The sequence below is a fragment of the Lepisosteus oculatus genome, chromosome 4 (assembly GCF_040954835.1).
Source record: "Lepisosteus oculatus isolate fLepOcu1 chromosome 4, fLepOcu1.hap2, whole genome shotgun sequence".
Classification (NCBI taxonomy): Eukaryota; Metazoa; Chordata; class Actinopteri; order Semionotiformes; family Lepisosteidae; genus Lepisosteus; species Lepisosteus oculatus.
Window position 1 is genome coordinate 61,344,660 of NC_090699.1, and position 27,030 is coordinate 61,371,689.

Here is a 27,030-nt window from a genome sequence, read left to right on the forward strand (position 1 = left end):
GAAAATTTCCTGTTACCATCGGACAGCAGTGTTTTAAGTAGGAGTCTCGACAATGAGAAGAGACATGGCGGGGACTTCTTTAATTATTTTTATCACACTTGCTGTTTTTGTTCCTGTTGGTAAGTTTGAACAATCGCTGTGTGCTTTATCTCTCTCTTTTTTTTAAAAAAAAAAAGGACAATGCTGAAGAATCCACAGTTCTCCACCCCTTTCTGTCGATTCTGGCAGATAAGGAATCGTCTATGCGGTTTTGAATAGGAAAAAAAAAGTGTTGGAACCTTCACAGGCTTTCTACTGAGACACCGTGGTATTGACTGAGAACAAACGCGTTTTAATTAACATATAAAGAGATCCTTTTTTCCTTTCATTTGTCCCTCAAGTCTTCCAAGGAAGTGAAAGTGAATCATGTGTTTCTAAAAGCCATCATCACGGCGCTCTTTAATGTCCACATAATATTTTTTGTGTGATTTGAATATTAAACTCTAGAACTTAACTGAGTTGTTTTTGAAGCCTTGCATTTCCTTGGATTCTCGTTTGGCTGCTATTTTACTTGTACATGTATATTATTTAAATGTGTACGTGTGAGTGAATGGCAGCGTACTGAACGTATGGTTCGTGTGCAATACGGAGTGAGAGCACATTAAATGCGTACGGTATGTGGTCAGTAAATATTTAAGTTACATTTGTAACTTCTTTTCATTAATACTATATTTAAACAATCTGTACCTCCCGTACGTAAATTTAGTACATGTATAGTAACCCAATTACTTTTTGATGTGCTTTTTTTACAACGCGCCCTTCCAACCTATTCAGGGGGGCAGAGCTCTTCTTGCCTTGGTAACAAACGTAAGCAAGTTATACAGGCTGATATACTGCAATTCACAAACAGAAAACCACTATCATACCCATTACTGGGAATTTTTTAAGGGAAAAAAAAGTCAGCAACTATAACTGTTTACACCTTGAACATGCGAATATGCTTATTTTCTATTTTCGAAATCACTCTGAATAAAATAACGACGAGTGCACACAAGATTTCACAGAAAATAATACAATCTCGAGCAGTATTTGACAGCTGTATTGCAGAATCCCATGATACTTCCCAGTCATTTTTAACGGTAAAGGTGAGACGCTGAAACAATGGGCGTTTCAAACACCTAACAGTACTGTTAAATTGCTCTTAAAGTATTGTAAGCAAAGCCATAACACGAAAGCCTGGAGGGGTATAGGTAATTATATAACATAATAATATTTGAAGCTGAGGCTGTTTGAAACGTGTCAGATGTCCCTAATGGAACCTGAGAGTCATATACGGTATATTGTTGTTAGCATAATCTCACTCCTTACTCGCACCCTTGAGTAAACTATTGCATTCAGATTGCTTCCGTAAAATGCTCAGCTGTAAAAATGGGTACTCCTTGTTCTGCAGGAAAATCAAATAACACTAAATAATTTGACTAAAGAGATTCTTCAGCATTAAATGTGTTGCATTCTCTGAACTTATTTGCTTTCTTCTAACTGCCTAAAGAAGTTGCAGGGTATTCTTGCACAAAAATGTAATTTTAATAAATCAGATTTGAAGTGGAATATTCACAGTCTTCTCCCAGAATGACACTTCTTACTGAGATGATTGCTTGTTGGTCTTCGAAGTGTTTCCCAGACAAGTCATTTTTAACAGCATTCATATTTTGGCATGCTAGGAGTCTGCTTCCACAAGAATATAAAACATGTCAAAATCTGCAGCTGTGGTCCCTCAGCACACAAAAAGACATGGCTGGAAAGTTAAAAACATTGTTCAGCGCTTGACAAGGTCATCCTGAATATACTTGTGACTTAGAAGTGACCATTTTATAGTCTGGGGTTTAAGAAAAGATTAGATGCACAAGGTCTTATTTTTTCTAAAAGACAACAAACTTCCTTAACCAAACCTTCAGGAAATAAACTCTAATTCCAAATGTTTTATCAATGGGCTCACAAAACTCCCAGGTGAATACCCCCCTTCTGTGCTGCATATTACAGTAAGTGTAATGCCTAAGATTTATGTTTGTTTACTAGCATCCCAACCAGTCTGCCCTTTTGTGATATGTGTTGGTCCTAATGCTTATGTATTTGTTTTCAGCCTTATCTGATGACTGTGAAAGTTACATTGACTCTTTGGGAAAGTTTCATGGAGAACAAAAATGCTCCCTCTTTCAATTCTGTTGTGGAAGTTGTGAAAATAGATATTGTTGTGGGAGGTTTTCTGACAAACTGGATGAAGATGAGCAGAAAACATGCTTTATTAGGAGGTAAGCATTTTATGTACTCTTAATATTTTTCCGCCTTTTTGCATACTACTAGAACTATTTTTGATGTGATAATAAATTGATATGAGTAGGGAAGAAACATTGAAGAAACATTACAAAAACCCACTTGTGTGAAAGCTCAGTGCTCAGTGGGGTTGTTAAACGTTTTCGAGAAAGGGGCTGGATGAGATTCTGTGATCGATTAGCTAATAACTACCACATGGGCTAAATGGACTGAAGAGTCTCCTCTCGTTTGCCACTTTTGTTTTGTCTTTAGGAGGTGGGATGAAATGGGAAAATCTGGAGAAATTGCATATAGTGCCTGGGAAAGCATGACAACTTCACACACAAGGTGACCCAGTTTAGAATCAAACCTAGGAGCGTGAGTTTTACCCATCCAGATAATTCCATATATGTGATTTATGTTGCATAGGCAGATGACGCAGAGCTAAGATTTGCTGGATGAAATGGCTGATGACTTTCTCACAGAATAAATTTAAGTTTTTACAGTACAGCCAGACACTGTAACTCGGCATGGACAGGATTCATGGTGAGCAGGCAAGATACATGCCTTGTGATCTAACATATCTATGAAGAACAGAAAGGCCTTTAATTACGTCTTGCATGTTTGGTTAGTAGTATCTTAGAAATTCATTCAGCCACTCCACGAAAGACTTTAAATAACATGGCATAGCAGTTAGTTCCCAATACCCGCAACTGTGCAATGTACCTTTTGTTTGATGTTCAGTCTAAATAGTCTTAAGTTTTTTCAGCTTTGAGTCTGATGCGTTTTTGTGTGGTGACTTGGTCAGTTCTCGTCTTGATTTTGAAAATCTGTCGTTTGTTTTATCTTGACTTTCGACATTCCTTCTAGTCTGGGAATTATTCCAGGTCTCTTCTCAGAACTCCCGTTCTGTCTTCTTTTTGTAACATGGTGGCCAATTCTACATAATCTTACTCATGCATTGAATACTTTCAGTATAGCTTCTTTTAGCACTGCGATTTTGGTGTACGTCTTTGTATTGTTATGGAGGTTTCAGTTATTAACTAATGTTGTCTAGATGAGAACCATAAGAAATTGTACTAAAAATCGTAGAACGATTGCTTTCTTAGGAATGTTTCTTGCCAGGAAAGATTTTGTTTTTGTTCTTGTCGTGCTAGCGTAATTTCCTGTGTGAAATGTGTATTGCAGAATGGTTGAATTGAATGTCAGCTGAAACACTGGAATATCAGATCTGCTGTAATAACGAAGCATGAATATTTCAGTGACCGAACATGAAAATTGTATTAGCTGTAACAAAACAAGCCAGTATTGCATATTTAAATTGACAAAGAGGCTTTCAAAAAGCACACAGCACTTATGTGGTGAAATGATCCAAAGTGCAGTATTAGAAGATTTTGTTTCCTTTCTTGTGCCTGACTTGAGAACGCACCCTCTTGTAAAGGTATTTCTGCATTACATTTTCCTTCCAAATAATTTTAACTTAAAAATCACATGTGAGGAATATCTATAATTTGGCTTCAGACAGGAAAAACAATGCAGTATCCATTCGAAGTGTCATTGTGTTAGATTCCCCTTTAATACTGGTTTATTCAAAGCCTGACTAACATTGTCTTTCTGAATTCACTGAGCTAAATCAGGTGACTGGTCCATTGCATACAATGAATTGTATCTATAGACCATTTTTTCGTTTTGTTCTTGATGATCTTCATCTGCTTGAAGTGAGTTTCCAGCCGAAGGTATCTATATACCTTCTTTTGTGGGGTTTTATAGGTTTGTTGGTTAAAGAGAATGTCTTGGATTTGAATGTGTTTGATACACCTTACAGAATGGAACGTTTTTTTTTCCCCCAAGAAGCAGATTAAACTTCTGTGACTCAAAGTGAGAAATGACTGCTAGGCTACAGTGTTTTTACTTTCTGGCTTGCAAAAGAAACCACAGGAAATATTGTATCTCTTCGAATCTGTAACATATGCTGTAACACGTTTTGTGACCAAGACATTTAAATAAGACAAAAACAGTGAAATCACTCCCACCAATTTCAGTTCAGATTATTGGGCATGTTTTACTGTAATTTAGCTAAAATCACAATGGTAATTCTGTGATGTTAAATGAAGCAGTGGAAGATTAGTGGCCCACACTGTGCATCCACCAAATGACAGGCAGAAGCCAAAGTCGTTTTGAAATAAAGACTTCCTCATTACAATACATCACGGTAGTCCGTTTGTTGGCCCACAGTGAATTGAAGTGAGAAAAAAGCCTGATTCGTGTTTACACAAGACCATGCAGCGAAAAGGTTCAGCCTCCAATCTGATTTTGTCACGCGCTTCCAACAGTTTTGAATGATGAATATACTGTTTATTGTTTCTACACTATATCAAAAAAAGTTTAGATTCAAGTCCGGCTGAAGAGTTGGATGATGATATTGCAGATTATACGCTCCCAACAGTGAATGTGAATGTGAATATTGCGGCTTTGTGATTTATTTTTGGAGATGGCCTGGTAATGAGGGTGTTGCTTCCACAGTCCTGGGGAGGTTTCTGATCTCGAGCACCTGTCTCTGTGTAGAGTCTGTGTGGGTTTTCTATGGGGACTCCGATTCATTCCCTCCTTCCGAAGGCACGTGGGCCAGGTTTGAGTCGCTGTTCTGAATTGTTCCTTTCTCTGATTGGAAACCCATCCAGGGAAAGAGCAGCTACGTGCTCGAGCCCTGGCGTGGTGCCCTATACTTTCCAGGATAGGCTCCAACTTGCCTGCGACCTTCACCAGGATAAGCTTTCTGATAATAGATGGATAACTTTTACTGATCACCTAGTTTGTGCTCAAAGAATTAATATTTGAAAACTGCAGCATCTTAATAAAACCCTTGCCGTGTGTGTGTGTGTGTGTTAGCAGCTTCATTGAAAAGAAAGTAGTTGCTTAGAGGGGAACTGCAACGCTATTTTTATATTTCGGGGTTAGAAAGAATCAGCATCGATGTGGTTTGAAAAGTACTTAATGAAAATAAAATCTAGCCAGCAGCCATATCACCCTGCAACTCGCAACTGGTAATCCACTGAAGCTCACCAGGTGTCAGCCTGGTCAGTACCTGGATGGGAGACCTCCTGGGAAAAACTAAGGTTGCTGCTGGAAGAGGTGTTAGTGGGGCCAGCAGGGGGCGCTCACCCCGCAGTCCATGTGGGTCCTAATGCCCCAGTATAGTGACGGGGACACTATACTGTAAACGGGCGGCGTCCTTCAGATGAGACGTAAAACCGAGGTCTTGACTCTCTGTGGTCATTAAAAATCCCAGGGCGTAGAGTAGGGCTGTAACTCTGGCATCCTGGCCAAATTTAACTGTAACCATTAACTGTAAAGCGCTTTGAGTGGAGTGTCAGAGTTATATAGCTCTTTGAGTGCTATATAAGTGTAAGAAATTATAATAATAATAATAATTATTATTATTATTATTATTATTATTATTATTATTACACAGTAACTTGAAAAGGCTGAAATTGACATCGCAAAATAGATGACATTTCCAGGTAGGCGCGGCACTGTACTCTGTGATTCAAAACAAGGCAAAAAACTTCCAACGTGAAGTGGCCCTATTACGTTGTAAACAATAAGAATTATGAATCCATCTCTTTTAATCCAATAGAAATATTGCTCTCGATTTCAAGACGGTTTTGCTGACAAATACTCTACTACTTTTTAACTCTGCGTGCAAATCACGTTGGAAGATTTCTGTGGTGAAATGTCTGCTTTCACAACCTGTACTTATTTGCTCATCCGTCACATGACATATGTCATTACAGTACTAGTGGGCAGGAAGGGCCGCATCACATGGTAATTCACACAGACTCTCGACAACATGGCGACTGTGCAGGACATTCTCACAGTTCACGATTTTGTGCTTCATTTGAAATTTGAAAACTGTTTTCTGTAATGTCAATGAATTTATTTTGTTTACAAGATTTAATAGCCAGTCTGAGAAATTGGGACTGCAGTTCCTCTTTGAGCCACACAAACACATCCATCTTTCTGCAAATGTTGATGATGATGATAATAACAACAATGGTTTAAACACTTTTTTTGGTGGGGAAATGCACCAGTCTCATTAATTAACCTCTCTAGTGCGTCTTGGTCTTCTAGCACCATTCAAAGGCTCTGTTCACTTCATTTCATGTTCATGCAGAGCTGACTTGGAGGCTGAATGAAGGACTGAAATAACTTCCAGCAAATATACAAATGAATTTACGTGTCTCAAGAGATAAAGTATAGCCTAAAATTGAAATGTGATTACAAACTGGGTACAAACGTGCTTACTCAACTAAATAGCTATTATTTACTAACATTTAAAGGTAAATGTAAAACAGTGTAAAATCTTAAACTCTCAGCTACTGTAAACACTTAAAAACAAATTGCACATTATAAAGTTAAAAGTGATGTTAAAGTTGAAAATGCATGCGTAGAAATCAGTATTTAATGAATCTGACTATATATATGTTAAGTTTTAAATGGATAATCATAAATGATGGCAGCACCAGTTTTTACATTTTTGCATCAGCAAGCCTCTAAACCAGACTGACATTTATTTTCCATTTTTGTATAAAACAAGAACACTGGTTAATATTTTCTTTTTCTGTTTTTGTATGATAGTCATGTGAAGGAATGAGTTTGGTGTTGAAATTTAAAATGCAGTACTTGTATCAAAAAGCTGTTTTAATGGCTCTGCTTGTTTACGTTAGGTTCTGAACAGGAAATCAGCAAGGGGTGGAAACGTCACTGTTTCTATGATAAACTAGTCTGAAGTCTGAACACACTTTTATTATTAGCACTGTGTCTGTGGAGATATAAGAACAGTGCTGCTTCTCTATACTTATTAAGCTAACTAAAGAGAAGTAATGAATATTTTCTTAGTTTGTTTCGACATTGTATGCTGAATGTTTCAGGTTTATCTCTTAAGTTTCATTTCCTGATTATTACAGACCTTAAAGCTCCTTGAGGCTGTAGACACACCCAAAGCTGCATTCCTCTTTCTCTGTCAGTGTTTATTACTGGATGTGGTAACACTCAGTACTGTAACCTGTACTGAGAGAGAGAGAGAGCAAGCTTGATTTTGCTACATTTTTGTCAAATTATATGATTTGCCTTGGCTCATAAGGTTAGTAGAGTTCTGGTTTTTGCTCTTCCGGATGTCGGGCTGAATTGCTCGACCACTTTCATCCATCCATTTTCTAACTACGTTATCCGATACAGTGGGGGAGAAGGCTATCTTGGATGAGTCAACAGTTCAATGTAGGGCACGGTCAGACGCAGACACACACACTCACACCAGGGCCAATGTTTCCACAAGCCAGTTAATCTACCAGTATGTCTTCGGTCTGTGGGAGGAAACGGGAGCACCTGGTGGAAATATGTGAGCACATACAAAACCCCAGGAACTGAACTCGGGGTCTCAGTGCTGTGAGCCAGCAATGTTAACCACTGGCCACCAATCCGCTCCCACCATTTTCAACAGAACCTAATTTTACAGAGCTACAAAAAATTGCTAATTTCATTTTTTTTCTCAGAGTTAAAAAAACATACTGACAAACACCCATGTGAAGACTCTTCACAGTCAATTCACTGCAGGTCAATTACAGATGTTGGTTTGTGAATGATTAGCTGTAAGAGTTTTTTTTTTTAACATGGTTAAGCATAGTTGTAAATTTGCTAAAGTGATTATTAAGATTGAGTCTGTAATGTGTGGTATTTTACCTAATACCTTTCATCTCGGAGAAGCATTACCTCCAAGTCACTAAGGTATGAAGATGATACAGTTGTCAATATTGCAACATATTTTGTGTACCTTCAATGCGGTACATGTCAGCAGTGAGGCTTACTGTACATTCTTGAGCTAGTTATTTGGATGGTATTATTGACAACATACAAAACAGGTCAAGTGGCTTTCGTGAAGAGTGAGGTAATTCAGGAACTTTTTTTCAGGAATTAGGCCTCAAAATCTTCCCTATATTTGTATAATGCCTTGCTGGTGTGTTTTCTTACTGTGGAAAGAAAACTTAAGTTGGAAAGGCTTGGCGTTTGTCCGAAGAAAAGGTTTACAATTCAGTTACATTCTCGAGCCTGTTGTCATAGCCCTGTGTGATCAATTCAACTGTGTGGGTCACTGCCTTTGTACGATAGAATCGATATTGTTTTTCACCTGCCATGCCTGTTGGGTTTCACAACTCTGGGTAGCGTGAGTTTAGGAGGGGATTTTCAGTCATTTTCTCCTTAGTTAATTTACACTCGCTGTAATTTGACGTTTTGAAACCGTAATAGAAACGGCGCACGAATGTCATTGGAAACAGTCTCTATAACTTCAATGTTTTTACTCAGTAGGATTTTCTATTTTTATTAAATATTTTGTCAATATGCAAATGAAAAATGATCAAACAAAGGTGCTCCATCCAGATCTGGTCCCTGACTCTCATGTCTGTACAAGAAATGGGGTGATGTAAATGGCTGGTACTCGTTACCAAACCCTCCTCCTGCCTCCCTCCCTCCACATGCTGCTACCTGAAGAGACTGCTCTGCCTAAACAAAGCTTTAGCTGACAGACTGTTTCCTCTCTGCGGGTGCAGTGAAGCAGGAAGTAAGCCGTCTGTGGCAGCAGCTTTCTGCATAACGAATGCCTCAGGCCTCAAACGTGCGACTCTATTTTATACTGACAAAACACAGTCGTTTCTAACATTAGAGAACGGTGTTCGGGTAAGTGAACCATATCTTTCTCCTCTAACTGCTGTCAGTTCCATCCATAGTGCGTTTGCTGCTTAGTATTTCTTTACTGTGGCAGAAAATTATTCTGAAATAGAAATGTAAGATTGCTGTCTATTTATTAAGGTGGCGAAGAATTGTACACGACATTTCAACCACTGATCTGAGATGGACTGTGCGCACAATGTTGTCTCGTTAGCGCCTGCATTGGAAATGGGGTTAAGCCTGGCGTTCTGTCCAGGCTGTACTCTGCCTTTGGCCTGTTGCTTGACGGGACTCTTGATTTGAAAGACGCAGAAAATGAATGGAAGGAAAAGGGGTTGAAGTGTTTTTCCCTTCTTCCTCTTAAAAAAAAAAAGCTTTGACTTATTTCTTCATATTGAAGTGATGCATTCTATCGAGTCTCAGTGTAACAGTGTAAAATACCAGATGAACCTGTTTAAATTACCAGCAAATCCATTTTGTGCTCTTAATGCCACTTAAAACTGGGGTTTTGTATGCTAAATGGAGTTTATCAAAAATGTTTAGATCTTAATCTCGCTTATTTCCGCTCTTTTAGGTATGTAGACACTTCCCTTCATACACGCGTCTAGGTGTACACGTGTATCTCCCACCACCCCATCCATACCATTGCAGCAGCTCCCTGGCTCATTCCTGACAAACGTAAAGGGGGTTCAGTCAACTTCATCCTAACTGTCGGGCTGCCAATTTCTCTCTCCTGCTTGATCAAGAAAGCACATGATGATCATTTTATTTGAAGAACAGTGGAAGTGGAGCACCATATTATACTGCTTGTGCTGAAAAACTGAAAGCATCTGAAAAGATGTTCTTTCTAGATGGCAAACTGCACTGGACAGAAGATGTATTTGCATGATGACATCCGTTTAGTTTTCTGCCATTGAGCACATTCTATTGGTCTGTGGTCATTTACCTCACCAAGAAATGACACACGAACAAGCCTGTCTCGAACAAGGTCTCATCATACGCACATTTTTCTGTCTTTTTAAAAAATAAATATATAAAAATGTATTTACAAGGTTGAGATTACTGACAACTGTTCTGTTATGGTGGGCTAGTAGCAGCTGATGAAGACCCAGTAATTTTGGAAGGTGCTGTGGAATAGTGGTTAGGGTGCTGGGCTGTGAAGGAGTTAATGGGTTCAAATCAAGGTGATCTGCAGGTGCTGTACCTTTGTGCAAGATAGTTAAATACTTAGTGTTTCGCTTAATAGCCTGCTATATAAATATAAATGGATAATATCTACATTGATGTTGTAATTGATTTTGTTTTCAGTTCATTTATCTGGTTAAATGAAAGATTAGATAAATATAAAGCATTGCAAGATGTGACTGATATAAAGCAAAAATCCATGTACTGTACAGTCGGTGGATTCTGTTTTTTGTGGAAAAGGTACTCAACATAAAATCTCTGCCTTTTGCTGTTACGCAGATCAGGGTGCAAAGAGAAACGGAAGTTAACTTGTGGCTCTGTTTTCTAAAGCAGATTTACCTCATTAAATTTAATGAAGTGATCAGTTGAGTGTTCCAAGTGAGGTTAATGCAGGCTTTAGGTCTCTTGTAAAGGTTGCACTAAAAATACAGTGGATGACCTGACTGGCATTATTATCCAAATTATTATGGAATTGTACACCCAGATAATTAACATGAATAATATTTCTCCATTTTCATCAATCTTCCTAATCTGGCCTAACACAAGGTTGCCCTACATCTTGGACAGCATGTCAGTATGGAAAGCTCATTCAAGAATATAATAAATATAAAATAAAAGGTTCTGATTCTTGTTTGAAAGATGGAACTTTTTGACAATCCCTATAAACATATCCACAGACGGTAGCATATGGAATTCTTACCACAAGCATGTTACAGGAAGTCAGTCTGACGTTTCAAAAAACAGGATTTTTGTTATCTAAAGTTGAATGAAAACGGTTCCAAAACCTGCATTTAACTGTACTGTGGGCAGAGGAAGGCAAAGAGCTCTGTGGGAAGAAAAAACCCAGAATGTTCTTGTCACAGTATAGGCTTATCATTAAGTGCTGTAAATAAAACCCAAGTCCGTCTGTGATTTTGTCATCTAAAGTTATGTAATACCCATAGTACTCGTGGACAACATCTCAAAGTCCTTACCAGTATGACTATAAAAAACGTTAAAAGGTCATTTTAAAAATGAATATAAATTATATGAAAACCCTAATAAAATCACACGGCAGAAGCCACAATATAAATGTTTGTTAATTTGCTTCCAAAGTACTGACAGCACTGCATATTGAAATGCTGTCCCCTTTGAAGGTCTAACGCCTACACTGATTGGTTTTGTGGTGTGAAAGGTTATGGAGGCTATGGTGAAAGTACCTCACAGCCCAGTGATTTAAATGTTTGGATTAGATTATGCTATCCACTCTGATAGGAGCCAATATTGAGGAGCCAAGACCAGAGTGAAGTGTTCAGAACATTTAGTTTGAGATAAAACAGAGGTTATTAATCTCTGAACACATTACAGTTTAAGAGCAGATTTTGAAATTGCAGCTGGCAAAACATTTCAATAGTAACGTCTGGTTTATCCAGTTCTTACCGTCTCTCTAGAGCAGTAAAAAGTGAAACTGCTAAATTAAGGAGTTGTGGGCATTTACATTTTGTGAACTTAATAAAGTACATTGAGGTGAAGTACATATGGTTTCACATTGATAGTTATACGATCTGGAAAAGGGGATCAAGCACAAATCCTTGATACATACTGCATGGTGAAATACATGTTAAGTAATTTTTTTTTAACCCAATTGTCTGAATGTTAAAATGTAAATTGTTTGAAGATGCAGAACTTTCAGTTGAGTAAACACGATGAGGTTTGAACTATTTCTGTAAAAAAACAATTTTAATAACCTTACTTATCTTGTCATCAGAGCAGAAGTACAGTAGAGTCGTGATTATCCAACCTAAACGGGGCCGATAGTATCTCGGATAATCCAGAAACTGAGTATACAAATCATAGATTAATGGAAGCGCAGTATAAGTATGAAATCTGGTTTATTCATCTACTGTTATACTAAAATAACAGAGTACAGAACTATTGTTAGTTATTATTTTAAAAAATGAGCGATTGGAATGAATGCTTCTACTCTTCCTTGCGGCAAGGTCTCGCCAACGTCTTGGTAACATGAAATCATTAGCAGTTGTCTCCTCTTGTTTTTCAACGTGCACTGTACAGTATATACTAGTGCACTCTGGTGATTGGCTGTGTCGGATAAAACATCATGTCGGATAAGCAAAGTTCGGATAATCGGGACTCTACTGTGGGCTTTTTTCTATTGTTTTTTTTTTAAACCCAAGTGTTGTAACGTTTGTGCAGGATTGGCTAGGGAAAACTGGTCTGTTCTCTACCATGCTCTGTAATGAGGAAGTATATTTTCTGCTTTTCCTTGAAAGTAACCCCTGGATGTTTAGAATGTTAATGTTGAGTCTGAGTGGTGCTCGAAAATGTAACGGATATTTTATATTCACTGTGTGATACAGGAATATACGGTCAAATATAGGAAGTCTTTTTTTAATTTATGATCTAAATGAGCAGGACGGGGCTGAAGGCCGAAGCCTCTATAGACCTAACCTTTTTCTGTACCATGTTCCAGTTCTTTTTTGACCTGTTTTTAAGCCTGAATTCAACCCAGGCAAATTGCAGGACACATGCCTTAAAATATTGTTGTATGCTTTTCTTTTATACAGTGCGTAACATCAGACTTTGTCACATCAGTCCTATTTTTTTGCATATTCATTTCACTTATCTTCAGTGCCAAAACAATATTTGTAAGGATGAAATTCCCTGAACTGGGACTGTATTTATTTCATCTTAATTTTCAGCTCTCTTATAGTAACAGTACCAGTGTTTAAATGTCAGAAATATGGACAGGGATCCAATGAATGTAAATCAGCACATGGAGAATTAAGGATATGGTTATAGATGTAAACCAGGGATACAAATGGAATTTAATTCTAGCATTCTTTCACACTTAGTATATATTGGGTTAAGTTTTCATATACAATCTGGGATGTCTTTAGTCTTTCAGACTAAAAGAAAACCTTTTCCTGTGTCTTGAACTTCAGCCTTCTTGAAACAAACATTACCTTTCTCCAAAAATAAAACTTTGATTTGTTCAAATGGTATTCTGAATGGGTTTATGCATTGTATCTGGTAAAGCTAAACTTAAAAGCAATTCAGAACTTCATAGGAAAATATTGCTTGAGTGATTTTTGTAATAAATGTGGAATGTGGAAATGTCCTCTTTCAGAGATATCCAAGGGAAATTTAAGTGTTTTGAGTATTTCTGAGATGCTGATCCTTTTTTTAATTTTTGTCCTTATTTTTATGTTGGACAGTGGAATGGGAATGTCAATTGCTATTGGAGTGACCATATTTATCATCTTCATCATTATCATAATTTCCTGCTGCACATGTTCCTGCTGCTGCCTGTACAAGATGTGCAGAAAACCTCCAAGACGTAAGTTGAGCTGTGCTTATATTGCTTTTATTTGGAAATAAAAATACCATCGTTTATAATGTGGCACCACTACACACACTCACTTTCCAGTTTTGGAAGATGATAGTGCAGTTTGGCTGTGGACTGCATGCTGAGTGTGAGTCTTGCAGTATCTTCAATGAGAGGTCATTCTGGCTGGATGAAAGATCCAGCTCTCCCTCACAATAGCAGATACTAGAAAATCATCTTAGAGATCACAGTTGTCCTGCAGGCTAAAAAAACTTCCACAGGCCTGTTGGCTCTTGGCCAGTCGTACCCCATGACTTGGGAGATCTGGCACAAGTCAGCTAATGACACTAAAGCTGTTGACATTTGGATTGTAGTGCCCAGCATGTGCTCTGAATGAGCATATTTACTGTTTTGAGTCCCTCAGTCTCCCGTTTGGTTTTTATTATATTCTATTGCAAGTTTGCTGTACAGCCGGCTAATAAAATACACATAATTGCATTTCATGTGGCTGAACTGTGTAAATCAGCAACACACGTTTTGTGTCATTGCTACACCAGGGGAAGTGAGTGTGTGTGCTGATGTAATATCAGCTATGTCATAACATATTATTTCTTGCCACTTTAACGTCAACTGTTTAACATAGTCGGCAGTACAGTTTACTTCCAAGCAAGCACCCTCATATTCCCCGAACATGAAACAATATGAAGAAGACAAGAAACTGTAAAACGTAATATTTTACACATACAATTGCCACATACATTTAGTGCAATCAGAAATATTTTTTTAATCCAGGTGAAAGTGAAAAATGAACGATGTACAATCTCTGCTTACCAGAGGCAGATAACAATGGATTGTGTTTAGAGAAAACCATATTGAGAGAATGTTTTGTTCCATTTTCTTACTGAACATGTTCCGTGAAAGTTCTTTCCATTTTCCAGGTTTGTAAGAGTTAAATGGGTGGCAGGATTTTAGAGTGAACCTGCTGAGAAATGTACACAGTGCCCCTAGTGCTGTGTAACTTGTTGGGGGCAGCACGCATATGGAAATTCTTTTACATGCAAAGCAGATCAAGGGTTTCCACCCTGTCTGACTCACATTTTCCAAGGCTGAGCCCACGTCCACAGACACATCAGGAAAAGACAAAATGTGTTCATACTGTATCAGTCTGAAGCTACTGGATACCCCATTCAACTTTGATGTTGTACCACACAGAATTTCAAATTTTCTTGTGTGAACATGATGAAACAAGAGTGGAAATCCCCTTTTCTGTTTTTTCAGGAATTGGACTTCTATGTGCCAAGCCTTAAACTTGTTCGCAATCATGGCAATTAAAATTTCTCCTGGAGGAATATAGAAAATGGAAGGAATTCAGAAAATTCCATACAGGAATTTCTTATAAGGATTGCAACTAGAATGCCAGTGTATACTGTAATGATTTCTTTTTGAAGAGGCCCAATCTCTAATGTACTGAAGAGATTGCTTGTTGAAAATGCTGCTTGAAATTTCAGTTCTGTTTTATCTCTAGTATATTTCACAACAGAAACTTTCTGTATCACCCTGCAACTCACAACTGGCCACCCACTGTAGCTAACCAGGTATGAGCTTGGTCAGTACCTGGATGGAAGACCTCCTGGGAAAGCTAAGGCTGCTGCTGGAAGAGGTGTTAGTGGGCCAATAGGTTGCGCTCACCCTGCCGTCTAATGTCCCAGTAAAATGATGGGTACACTATACTGTAAAAAGTATGAGATGTAAAACTGAGATCCTGACTCCATGAGGTCATTAAAAATCCCAGGGCACCTCTCGAAAAGAGTAGGGGTGTTACCCTGGTGTCCTTTCCCCCGGCCTTTATCAATCATGGCCTCCTAATAATTCCCATCTATGAATTGGCGTCATTACTCTATTTTCCTCCCCACTGCTAGCTGATGTGTGGGCAGTGTACTGGAGCACTATGGCTGCCGTCGCGTCATCCAGGAGGGGCTGCACATTGGTGGAGGGTAGTCTCCATTACCTGTAAAGCGCTTTGAATGGAGTGTCCAGAAAAGCCCTATAGAAGTGTATAAATATTATTTATTAAATTACTAAATCTCTGATTGCTGAATTAGAGATTTGGTCAGATGAAGCACAGAATTATTGAAACATTTCTTGATTTAAATCAAAACGTAAGAAATGCAAAACGGCAGTAGTTCTTAAAATGAAGAAAAACAAATGACAGCTTACAATGCCCTTCATACAGCTGGAGCAGCCTGCCTGTCATCCATAATGCAATGCTAGAGGATCAACTTATGAACAAAAAAAACCACTCGGCAACACCCAGAGCTAATTTGGCCATATTTCAAGTGACTTTTTCCACGATCTAACATTCACTCCCATTACAGCAACCGGACAACCTGTCAGAACGATACCAGCAGCAGGGGCTCCTTTGATAAGATATTGGGTTCTGTTTTCACAGCAATAGTGACGACCACTGCCACCACCACAGTCATGCAGATCCCCTACCCACAGCAGCCAGCGGCCCCCCAGACCTACCCTGGTCCACAGTACCCAGGCTACCAGCCTGTGCCTGTCCAGCCCGGCTATGGGAACCAGCCTTTGCCAACAGCTCCCTACCCAGGGCAGCAGTATGCGCCAACGTACCCGGCCTCCGGACCCCCCCCGCCTTACCAAGAGGCCGTGCCAGGTGAGCGCATCACGAGGACCTGAAGGACCAGCACTACTGCTGGCTACAGCACAGTAAATCGTTATTCACAGAGAGCAGGAGCAACTACGCTTGGCTCGTCTCTTGTGTTGTCGTCTTGCGGATGAATTTCTGATGTGTGCATACGTTATGCGTGACGTGAACATATGTCTGCACAAACATGTCTACGACTTGGCAATTTAATTTAAAGTCCCTGCATAACACTACTCTCTTTTTAAGCCACAGGCCATAGCGATGTGAAATCCAATCCTTAAAATCACTGGGGCATGTTAAGACCTTTTCTTTCCGTTTCAAATTGTCAGTATTGATTTTTTTTTGTGCAGGACCGGCACCTTACCCTCCACAACCTGCTTATAGCCCTGCACACCCTCCAGCGTCTTATGACTGTGGCCAGCCTGCCTACCCTCCCCAGCAGGGGTACCCTGCCCAGCCAGACTACAACTCCAGCCAGCCAGCTTACAATCCTGCCTACATGGATCAACAAAAAAACGCATACTGAATGGGACACAGCTGGAAAGATCACAAAACATATTGGACCTTTTCCACATTGACCTATCTGTCCTCGAATACACTGGGTCAACCGTCCGGTTACACATGGTTACAAAATGTGGTAATGTTTTTTTTAATCTGAAGCGTCAACTTTTTAAACGTGTTTCTCACTGCATCTCAGTTCTCCACTCTTGCAGGGTTCAGTTATTTCTAAAGGGAATACTCAATGTCCCACCATACGCACGGGGAAAATGTGTAATAGGTTTAATTTCTACTTTTTTGTAAATATAATTCTGAGTCTGTTTCGATGATTAAAGTTCAAGTGAATGGGTATTTGCTCTTATGTCAAAATCGATAAATCTTGAGGTTGATGTGTACCTAACTCTGAATCTTCAAAATTATACTATTTTATTTTTATATTTTAGGTTTACTTCAGTCTTGCAAGGTATGGCTGTCACAGCTGTCTTAAAGTAGTAAAACTGAAATGCCTTAGCAGTTACTTGAAGACTTGCTGGCGTTTTACTGTTCTGCAGAATGTGTTTTTTGTGCTACCATAGTGCTCCATGATGGTCAAGAAGAGAAGTGCAGTGCTTTTGAATTTAATGGCCTTTTACAGGCACCTTTCTTTGTATAGTCTCCTCAGGTTCTCAGCAATAAACCGAAGAATGTTAACCTTTACTTTACAAAGGAGTTACTTATATTTAAAGTTTTAAGTAAATGCAGGAAAAGCCATTTCCACAGTGTCCATTGAGAAAGATAAAAAGAAACCGGGGATACTAGACCTCATTTCATCCTCTGTATGGGTTGTAAAAATATGCACATTCCACTTGGAGTTGTGCCCTTCTTTTGCCTTTTCACAACAATTATTCAAATATTCCATTTGTTTTATACCTAAAATGCCTTTATTGTACATGAATACGTTTTTTTCCAGTTTCTTGTATTTTTTCTAAAAAAAAAATGCAGTTAGATGAGTTTGCTTCCTTTCTGAAGAGTTAACAATACACCTCACCCTGTTTTAGTAGTATCTTGTGAGAAGTATTTAAGGTGTTAGACAAAATACAAAGTACTAGATATGCATATGTTTTTGTGTGGAATAAACATCATTGTGATGATACCACTAACATTCCTATGTGCACATCTGTTTTCTGCATTACACAAATAGTATTTACTTGGATTTCCACCTGTCAGGTAATGAATGATGTAAAACAGTGGGATTTTTATGGTGTCTTGTCATACTGCTTCGGAGAAGAAAAGTTTCCTATTGCAGTGCAATTTTATCCATTTCAGAATTGCAGGCTCCAAGCAATTATATTAACCATATTCATGAAAAGGGAACCTCTTAAATTGTAATTTAACTCAGCATCTGGCTGTGCAGAATTAATCAGAATAACAATTAAACTGTCAATAATCATAGTAATTTCATTGGATATTAAGACTTAAGAGATCCAAACCTGTATATAAGCTTTTCATTGTAACCTTTGTGATCCTGCATGGCTGTAAACAAATCTAGTATTTTCCAGAGCCAGTTTGACTTTGAATAACTTCGGCAAGATGCCATGGGCCCACGTTCTCAAGATAACATATCATATGGGTAACATATCTACTAGTTCAGAGTGTTTGCACTTTACAATTGATAGATTAAACCACAGAGCTAAGACTTGTGTAAGTTCTAAAATGGAGTTTGTCCTGGTTCAAAATTAAGGTATAAGGATGTGTTATAAAGCACTGCTATTCTGCTCATTGTCACCTGAAATGAAATTGAGATTGTGTAACATTTAATTTAATAGTTTTAAAATATAATGGACTAGAACCTCTAAATCATGCATTTTTCCTCGTATTTAATATTCATGCAAGTGTTTAACAGAACTCCCATGTCCATTTTCCAGGCAAAATTGCTAATTTTATTTAAGAATTCATAACATAATTCTCTATTTAAAAGGAGTATGAGTATACACAATAGATACAGTTTTTTAGACAGTGGGAACATAATCAGGAAATGAAGGTGGCTTTAAATTTCACAGAAATTAATAGAAGAAATGCAATAGTTCTTAATCGGCAACAAATAATAAGCTTGACAGGAATCAAGAGGAAATGGTTCTTGTGTAAATGTTCAGAAAAAAAGTGTTGTCCTTTCTTTCATGAGAGATAAAATGCCATAGTAAATGTATTAGAGGGCTGATTTTCCAATAGGGAAAATTAGACCTTTAATTTGTTACTTGAGGCAGTTTTTTTTAAATCAAACTGTTAAATAAAATTAAAAAAACACGATATGTGGTCTCTGTCACTGAAAAGGAGTCAGTATTATGCCTTTAAAAAGTGAATTACAGTGTAAAAGGCTAATGAAGAAAAACACGTATGCCCAAGACTGTGCATTTTATGTAACTTACACTCCTGCAAGCAAACCGCAAACTTGAAAACACCTATGAGTAGTAATGGTCGATATCCATGTCTTCCACATCTGCCTCCGGACGACAGATTTCTTCTAAAGCCAATTCTATACGCCAAAAAAACAGGTATTAGAGAAAAACAAGTACAAGTACAATGAACATGTTTACTTGCTGGGGCACAGACATTTCTCAGGCTTGCCTAACTTTCTTCATTACTTAAACATGGGTGTTTGGCCATAATGTGGCTGCGAAAAACAGATTTAAATGCAGCAAAGATCAAAGATGAAAACACACGACACATGCTTTTATTTTGTAAATTCGCAATAGATCATAATATCGCTGCTTCACATAAGAGAAATGTAGAAAAATGCTTAAAAGAATACAATCCCGGAAATTACAAGCATCAGTATTGTTGCATATGAGAAGACCAGAACTAAAAACATCAGTCACTGTACATTTTTCTATGCGTCACAGAACCGAGTTTAAATAGGAAAGGGACTTCCATTCTCTTCTTATTGCACAGATTTATAAACACTGATCACTGAAAGGCTGAAAATCCAAAGCAGACAGCGCGGGACATTTCTGCACTCACCTTCGCTCCCCCACAGGCACGGGATCTTGCGGAAGGCATCCCGGACGGCTGGGATCACCTGGCCGTACATGTGCAGCACGTCCAGGCAGTGCTCGGCGAAGCCGGGGTCGTGCTGGGACAGCCAGTGCAGCAGCTGCAGGGCCTCCCTCAGCAGCGGGAGGGTCCCGGGCTGGGGCCTCACACCCTGCTCCTCCCCGCACTCCTGCGCCCTCACCTGCAGCCACTGCCTGTGCAGGATCACCACTAGGGTGCGCACTATCTGCACAAACGCAGAAAAAGGTAATGTAATGTAATGTTTCTTTATTAGCCCTATACAATTTCTTGCATTAGGAATTCCTTTTTTCGCATACCCCAGCTTTTTCTCCATGGAGACACAGACACACAGACAGGGAGAGAAGCTTGGGGTCAGAGCGCAGGGTCGGCCATTGTACAGCGCCCCTGGAGCAGTTGGGGTTAAGGGCCTTGCTGAGGGGCCCAACGGAGTAGGATTCCTCTGCCGGCCGCGGGATTTGAACCAGCAACCTTCCAGCCACAGGCGCAGATCCTTAGCCGCAGAGCCACCACTCCGCCCCAGGTTGCATGTCGGCAATCTGAATTGATGCACCGTAAGCCCGTAAATAAAAGCTTGAAAAGCCTTTCCCTTGAGCTCAATTCAATTCTTCTGGGAGATGCTCTGCTCCAAATAACCTTCTACAGAGAAAGGTCAACCTTAAAAATCTCAAATTTCAGCACAGACCAAGTCATTCTCTAATTGCACTTCCAAATGAAATTCAATCCGCGGACGCTGCTCTTTCTTACCTCTTTATTGCACTGACACGACGATTTAAAAAGAGTAGCACTTGAGGAAGAACTCTGGGTGCACAGCTTTGTTAAGAGCCGAACAACCTGCGAAGAGAACCAAGCAATTTTCTGGAATTAGTTCTTACAATACTATGAAGACCATGCATTACTTTTTCTGAAGCTGAAAAAATATGAACACATATCAGAAAAATCAATTCCTACACTACACAAGTAATATACTGGAATCCTCCATGGTCAAAATAGAAACAATATTATTCACAATCTTGTTTCTTCTACAATGCAGACAACGGGCAGGTTACATCACCTCTAAATCCAGCTGAGTTCCACAATTGTCAGTCACCAGTCTATCAGGTCTGGGAGTTATATATGTGTATAATCTGAAGAAAGGACATTCATCTATAAAGAAAAACATTACTTCAACTTTCATTTTTTGTATAGTCTTAATTTTATTTACATGCATTCATAATTGTCCATCAACAAGGAAAGAATGCATTTTCAGGATCACTCATAATGCTGTAATAATTAATAATTGAATTACAAATATTATATGCAAGTATTATATAGCTACAAAATACAATGACATGATGTTTATTAACTGCATTGTTTTCATTTAAATTATTTTTGTTTGGCACCTTTTTGACCTATTGTGAGAATGCCAAGACACAGATCTTTGATAGTATACGTACATAACTTGCCTCCGACAAGGACAAAGAACAAAAATCACTCAAATCACTCATTTCACCTGTTTTCATTCTTTTACAACAGTTTCTGCCCAGCTCAAGGTTTAAACAAAAATAAATTTGGTCAAACCCTCATGCAATCTCAGTGTATGTTAAAAATGTCTGCCGTGTACTTTTTTTTTAAAAAGGCTGCCGCCAACATCATGCAGTTAAAGACAGAGGATGCTGAGCTGAGAAATGTGAAGAATGAATATTTCTGAAGGCGACTGAACAGGAGAAATATCCTGCAAATGAGATAATGCTAGCAATCACAAGGAAAATGGGACAAAAAAACAATAAAGCCATTGAACACCGTTATAAAAATAATGTGAAAAGGCATGACACTGGACCAGTAGCTTCTGATGTAAGGTCTAAATTACTATGGAAAATCTTCTTAAAACAAGGCATCTCACCTAAGTGTGAACAGAGCAGAGCAGCCATATCCTGATTGCTAGCAGTACGAGCCAGTAGACTGACAGTCAGGCAAACGATTCGATATGAGGTTTCTCGCGATAGGCAACCCATCAAATACTGGCTGCTGAGGAAACACTTGAACCTGTGTTAGAAAAAGATTAACTATAGATTTCCATTTCTGCTGTAAAATTGAAGCAAATGCTTAGAGAACAAACAGAAAGAACATTAAGGTATTGAAAAACACCATCAATAAAAATCGTCCTTTCATTTGTATTGAGCTACTGACGAGGTTAAACGAACAAAGCCAGGACTATCATTTTCATTCAGATTTCACTAGTTCTACAAATAATCAGTATCAGCACAAGTATCACACATCATTATCCCATACACACACCAATCTTCCACCAAGTTTCGCAAAATCACAAAAGTTCTCCAGTTCCCACCTTGTCAGTAGTGATTCAGGAGCCCTTTCAGCCAGCATATTCAAGGTTGTCAAACTGCTGATTAACACGGCCTCTCTCTGACAGGCAGCCTTTGTGAAAACAGGGTCAGCCAGAAGGAGCAGCCTGCTGAACAAAGGGTGAGGTTCTTCCACTGCGTCTATGACACGAGGCGCTGCTTCGTCAACTTTTGAAGTTCCCGGATTGTTTTCGTCATGAACAAACGCAGCCGGTTTCGATTTATCGGCTCCCAAATCACTTTCTTTCGTCCACATCTTATTCTGCTGTGAAAGCAAAGTCTGAACCACTTCCCTGCTCTGGGACACTAAATGGTACAGAGCTTTCAGGGCAGCAAGAGCGAAGTCTTCAAGGTTCACTAGGGACTCTTCTGTACCAGAGCTCATACTGCCTTTGGGAGAGGATCCACTTCGAGGGCTCTTCCCAGACTTTTCCACATTCTTCAGTGCCTGGCAAAACATGCCAATGTGATAGTCCAATAGCGGTAAAAGGTGCCCTGCACCAGAGTTTCTTCTGTCTGTGTCTAGCTGCCAGACACCATCAGAGTTGTGGTCAAGAGCTAGCATATGAAGTCCAGAAATGGCAAGGCTCTGCGCTTTACTAAAGCTGTTGTGAGGTCGCCGGATGGCTTTAGTCTCTGCTGAAGGATCACAGGACTCGGGAGATGATGCTCTGGAAAAATGAGGGGAAATGGCTGAAATGAACTTGGCTCCATGTCAATATGTACAAACAGCTAAAAGGTGTAGAGGTTGAAAGAGAGATCAACGCTCAATGCTTCGGACAAAGACACTTACGAACTGAAGAATTTGTGCTGAAATAGCGAGTCGGGGCTGATGCACAGCAGATGACAGAGTCCTAGAGTGCTGGGGCAAAGAGGGCACTGTAGCAGGAGGTTCAGCAGGATGGATCCTTCACAGCAAAAAATAATAATATTTTAAACCTCAAAATGACACTGTAGAGGTCTTCAATCCACATGGTCCTAAATTCACTTTATCAAGAGTCAAGAGTCAAGTCATTTACCTTGAAATTGAACGGGCTCAGATAGACAGGAAGTGTGTTGATGTATATCATCCTTGATGCTTCTTTTCATGTCAGTGCAAAGTGCTTTTTCATCTGTATGGGAGATACAGCAAAGAGAACTGAGACTTTGGAATAACAGTCAGATTTAGGTAAGTCATTGTTTCGACAAAAAGAAGTCTTGATGCAACTACAAAGACGAATCCTCTTTTCTTTAGAGTAAACCATTCAAATCAAAGTCATTCAGCTTCCTGGAATATATAGTGGATAAAAGATAGAAGAAATAAAAGGGCTTCAATTACTTTCTTGTTTTACCAAGTATGTGTTAAAAAAAGTAAATAGAATAATACCTTCCTTGAAAGAGGAACCTTGGCTGACCTTCTGGACTTTAACATGCGAGTGCTTCACAGGCAGTTCAGCAGAGAAGACCTCCTTTGAGAGAAAAGAATTCCGGCCGCTTACAGGAGAGGCAGTTCTTTCCTGCTGCAGAATTCCAGGAGAACATCGTCGGGGGCTGTAAACATCCCACTAGTTAATATCCCATTATAATAACCAGACCTGTAAAATGCTGCTCGTACCTTGTAAGCAAACGAGTAACCTACAAAGTCACTTCCCAGAAAAACGTAACGGGACTTCTCACTGTCTTCATGATTGAAGGTTTAGAGCACTGTTACACCACTGTCTGCTTCGTCATTAGCCCATTTGTCCACCGTAGTGACTTTGAACATGGCTGCCTTGCGCAAATGTGATCAAAACAGAGGTGTACAGCATGATCCATCATCAAAGGGGCACAGCAGTGGCAGGATCCACTGTCAAGTCACAGAGGTTTATGAACCCCATGCCATGAGACAGATACTGGAGTGAGTGTAATGAAACGTCTTCAATAACCATAATACAAGCAACCGGAGTGTGCAAATACTTTCCTGCACTGAATCATTCCTATCTCAGAAGTATGAAATTTGCTAACATAGAATAAAATCTCACCACTAAAGGCATTTCACCCATTTCCATGGGTGCCTGACACAACATGGTCCATAGGGGCCGATGGGTCCCACAAAATGTGCACCCTCAGCGCACTGAAGCAACTCACAGATATTCAGAGATTTACAAAGACAACGTTTTCCTGGCTGCATCTGGCATGATACCAGACAGAAGTTCAGGCTGCACATTCTTGTTGTACCTAGACATTTTCACAGCATTGCAAGTTGGAGGTGCTAGATTACACACCTCACTGACCTGCCTGGCACCCAGTGATTTCCCACCTATCTAGATCAGAACCTGTCCAGTTGACAACAGGAAAGAGTAACACTAAAGACAGAGCCAGACACTGAAGTCTTGACTCTAGGAACCTCAATTCAAATGGACACAAATGGGTGGCATATAGGATGCATGCAAGAACAGGTCTGAAGTCCATCTGGGAGAGTTTTGTGCACCATGGCCCTAGTGTTGGTCTAGCTTTTAATTACAGTATGTACTAATAAATGAGCCCTGGTACATTATTTACTGAAATAACTACGTGTATATTTAATGAATTTGTTGGAGGAAAAAAAAACAGAAAAAGCTTTTTTTCTGATAGAACTCAAACAAAGCTATATGATTTATCTTCTTTTCAAATCTCATTTCTGGGTCTTCTATACATGATAATTAAGACCGAAAAACTACCTATATTTGTTACAGATCAAAGAATAAATTCTGAAACAAAACATACCTAAGTTTAGAAACAGATGGAAAAGTGAGTTTATTCCCCCGGTCACAGCTCTGCAGTTTGATTTTCATTTCATTCATCTCTGCTTCTTTAAAGTGTAGTTCTGACTGCAAGGACTGCACCTGTTCGACGAGAAAGAAAAACTGTCAAGATCCCACCAGGAAAGTGTGTAACTGATGTGCTTTCAGATGTGACTGTACCCCTAAACCAATAGACCAGAAGAAGCCTCTCATTTACAAAGACAACCTGGAGAGTACCCATTAATAGAGTGTGGTGTTTTCCCTCTAGCAATTTATAAAAGCACCCTGCTCACCGTTTCAAAAGTACCATCTCATCAGGCGTATGAGCCATACATACAGCTTCCCAGTTACAAGTCCAGAGCTTTAGGCACTACTCCACTCCTCTGCCCGGACACATCCCAAAGATTCTCAGTGTTTCGAAGGGAGGAGAGTAAACCCCAGCTTAGGTAAAGGGCCTTCTCTTGCAGTGCTAATGTAGTTACTGCTAGCCTACACATGCCCAGCAAGTTGCAAGCATTGCTGCTGTCCAGAGAGGGCCCTGGCAAACGAACACCCAACTTACCCCTATCAACTGAGCGGATTTTCCCAAGCAGCTGTGAACGACGGACAGTGGTGCTGCCTGCAGAGGCCCGCCCACGGTCAATTAGCGAAAGGAGGAAGATTCCAATTAGTAATCTAATTAATCTCAATTAATGAGACTGAGAGGAATTCATCTCAACACGTAGTCTGCCTGAGCACTTTTACACTTTGAGCCACATGGCAACCCTACCCTTTGAGCATTTTAGCTTTAAAAGAGCCAACAGTGTCCAAGAATAACCAGCTGAGACTTAGAAAACAGACAATATGTGGAAAGTGAACTGGCAACGTGCAACTCAACACTACATAAAAATGGCAGAGAACCTGCCTTTCAGACCCCACTTTGCTCCAGTCTCACAGTGATTCTAACCAACATGATTGCAGAAGAAGAAGAAGAATTCCTTACACTTGTACAGTGTTTTTCTGGACACTCCACTCAAAGCACTTTACAGGTAATGAGTAATCCCACTATCACCACCAATGTGCAGCCCCCACCCGGATGACGTGATGGCACCCATAGTGCGCCAGTATGCTCCCCACATACCAGTTCTCAGTGGGGAGAACAGATGCAAAATGTATAGAGCTGACCTTCTTTGCCAGCTCCTTCTCCTTTTCACTCTGGATGTTGGCTCTTTCTTTCTCCAAGAGGAGCTGGGCTTTTCTCTGCTTGTCCCGCTCTTGCTCTGTGTGCTGCAGAGAGTCCCGCAGCACTCGGATCTCCCCGTTCTTCATCAGCAGCTGAGACTCCGCTTCCTTCAGCTGACAGGGAGGGGAGGGAGAAAGAAAAGAGATATCGCTCGTTAGACCCTTTTCCGAGTTAACCACACGACTTTGGTAAGTCAAGCTGAGATTTCTTTATTCCAATAAAGAAAGGAGGACAGACAGACTTAACAGGTTAACCTTGTGTCTCACTCACTTTCGTAAGGACAGCAACAGGCTTTTATTCTTGAAGATGAGCAAAATTTTCAGACACAAACATACATTTCTGATTGGACAGTATCAATTTCTTACCATATCAGGTGTAAACAAGGTCAGAAAGTCAAGCCGTTAGGTCAGCCTCAAGCTGACCAATTAACCAAGCAATTAACCAAGATCCCTAATTAACTAAGACCCCTGCAGCTTTTCACGTTGCTAAAAAGCATAAGATACGTGAGTTACAGCTCCAATCAAAGACTTTGAAGAAAACCCAGCAAGCTGGGAATGCACAAAAAAACCAAATAGTTCTTGCGGGCTTTATTGTTAACTCATGACCGGCATACGTTCATTCAACTCAGACATTTTTAATGAGTAGGAAATGTCTGCTCAATATGGACTTCAACAGCCAAACTGACCAAAATTCTCCATGACACTAGACAGAATCCCTATCCCAACTCAAGGAGTGGGTAACGATGTCTAATAGAATACTTGAAGTAACTATGGTGTTTCATAGTACTGAAATTTGAGATTTTTTAAAAAATTGAGCATAAAGTGACAATACTGTCACAGTTGTACATAAGAAGAACCTTTAAGCCATATTCCAATTTTTCAAAAAACATTTAATTTAGTGCAAGCTCACCTTTTTCTTAAGCTCTTCATGTTGAGCTTCAAATGACTCGTAGAATGCTTCTCTGCCTCTCCTGAATTGTTCTCCATTTC

General features: G+C 39.5%; 2 protein-coding genes across 3 annotated transcripts in view; one reads left to right on the forward strand and one right to left on the reverse strand.

Annotated features, from left to right (window-relative positions):
* shisa10.1 (shisa family member 10, tandem duplicate 1) lies at positions 1–17,827 on the forward strand. Of its 2 annotated transcripts, XM_015348273.2 has the most exons (6): positions 1–119; positions 2,120–2,288; positions 2,563–2,637; positions 13,413–13,534; positions 15,972–16,199; positions 16,541–17,827. In XM_015348273.2, exons 1-6 carry the CDS (start codon positions 53–55, stop codon positions 16,714–16,716), a joined length of 837 nt encoding a protein of 278 aa, XP_015203759.1. In that variant the 5' UTR covers positions 1–52; the 3' UTR covers positions 16,717–17,827. The 2 variants fall into 2 exon arrangements, with proteins under 2 accessions (XP_015203759.1, XP_015203760.1); XM_015348274.2 differs by lacking the exon at positions 2,563–2,637 and having other exon boundaries at positions 3–119.
* Positions 17,656–27,030, reverse strand: part of atrip (ATR interacting protein) — a 10,789-nt gene continuing 1,414 nt past the window's right edge. Inside the window, exons 3-14 of the mRNA XM_015348272.2 lie at positions 26,951–27,030; positions 25,984–26,154; positions 24,803–24,921; positions 23,445–23,608; positions 23,098–23,190; positions 22,872–22,986; positions 22,063–22,749; positions 21,619–21,761; positions 20,791–20,882; positions 20,484–20,570; positions 19,686–19,944; positions 17,656–19,200 (exon numbers count right to left, since the gene is read on the reverse strand). Of these exons, the coding sequence (XP_015203758.2) occupies positions 19,127–19,200; positions 19,686–19,944; positions 20,484–20,570; positions 20,791–20,882; positions 21,619–21,761; positions 22,063–22,749; positions 22,872–22,986; positions 23,098–23,190; positions 23,445–23,608; positions 24,803–24,921; positions 25,984–26,154; positions 26,951–27,030 (2,084 nt within the window). The 3' untranslated portion in view covers positions 17,656–19,126. The remainder of the gene's footprint in view (positions 19,201–19,685; positions 19,945–20,483; positions 20,571–20,790; positions 20,883–21,618; positions 21,762–22,062; positions 22,750–22,871; positions 22,987–23,097; positions 23,191–23,444; positions 23,609–24,802; positions 24,922–25,983; positions 26,155–26,950) is intronic.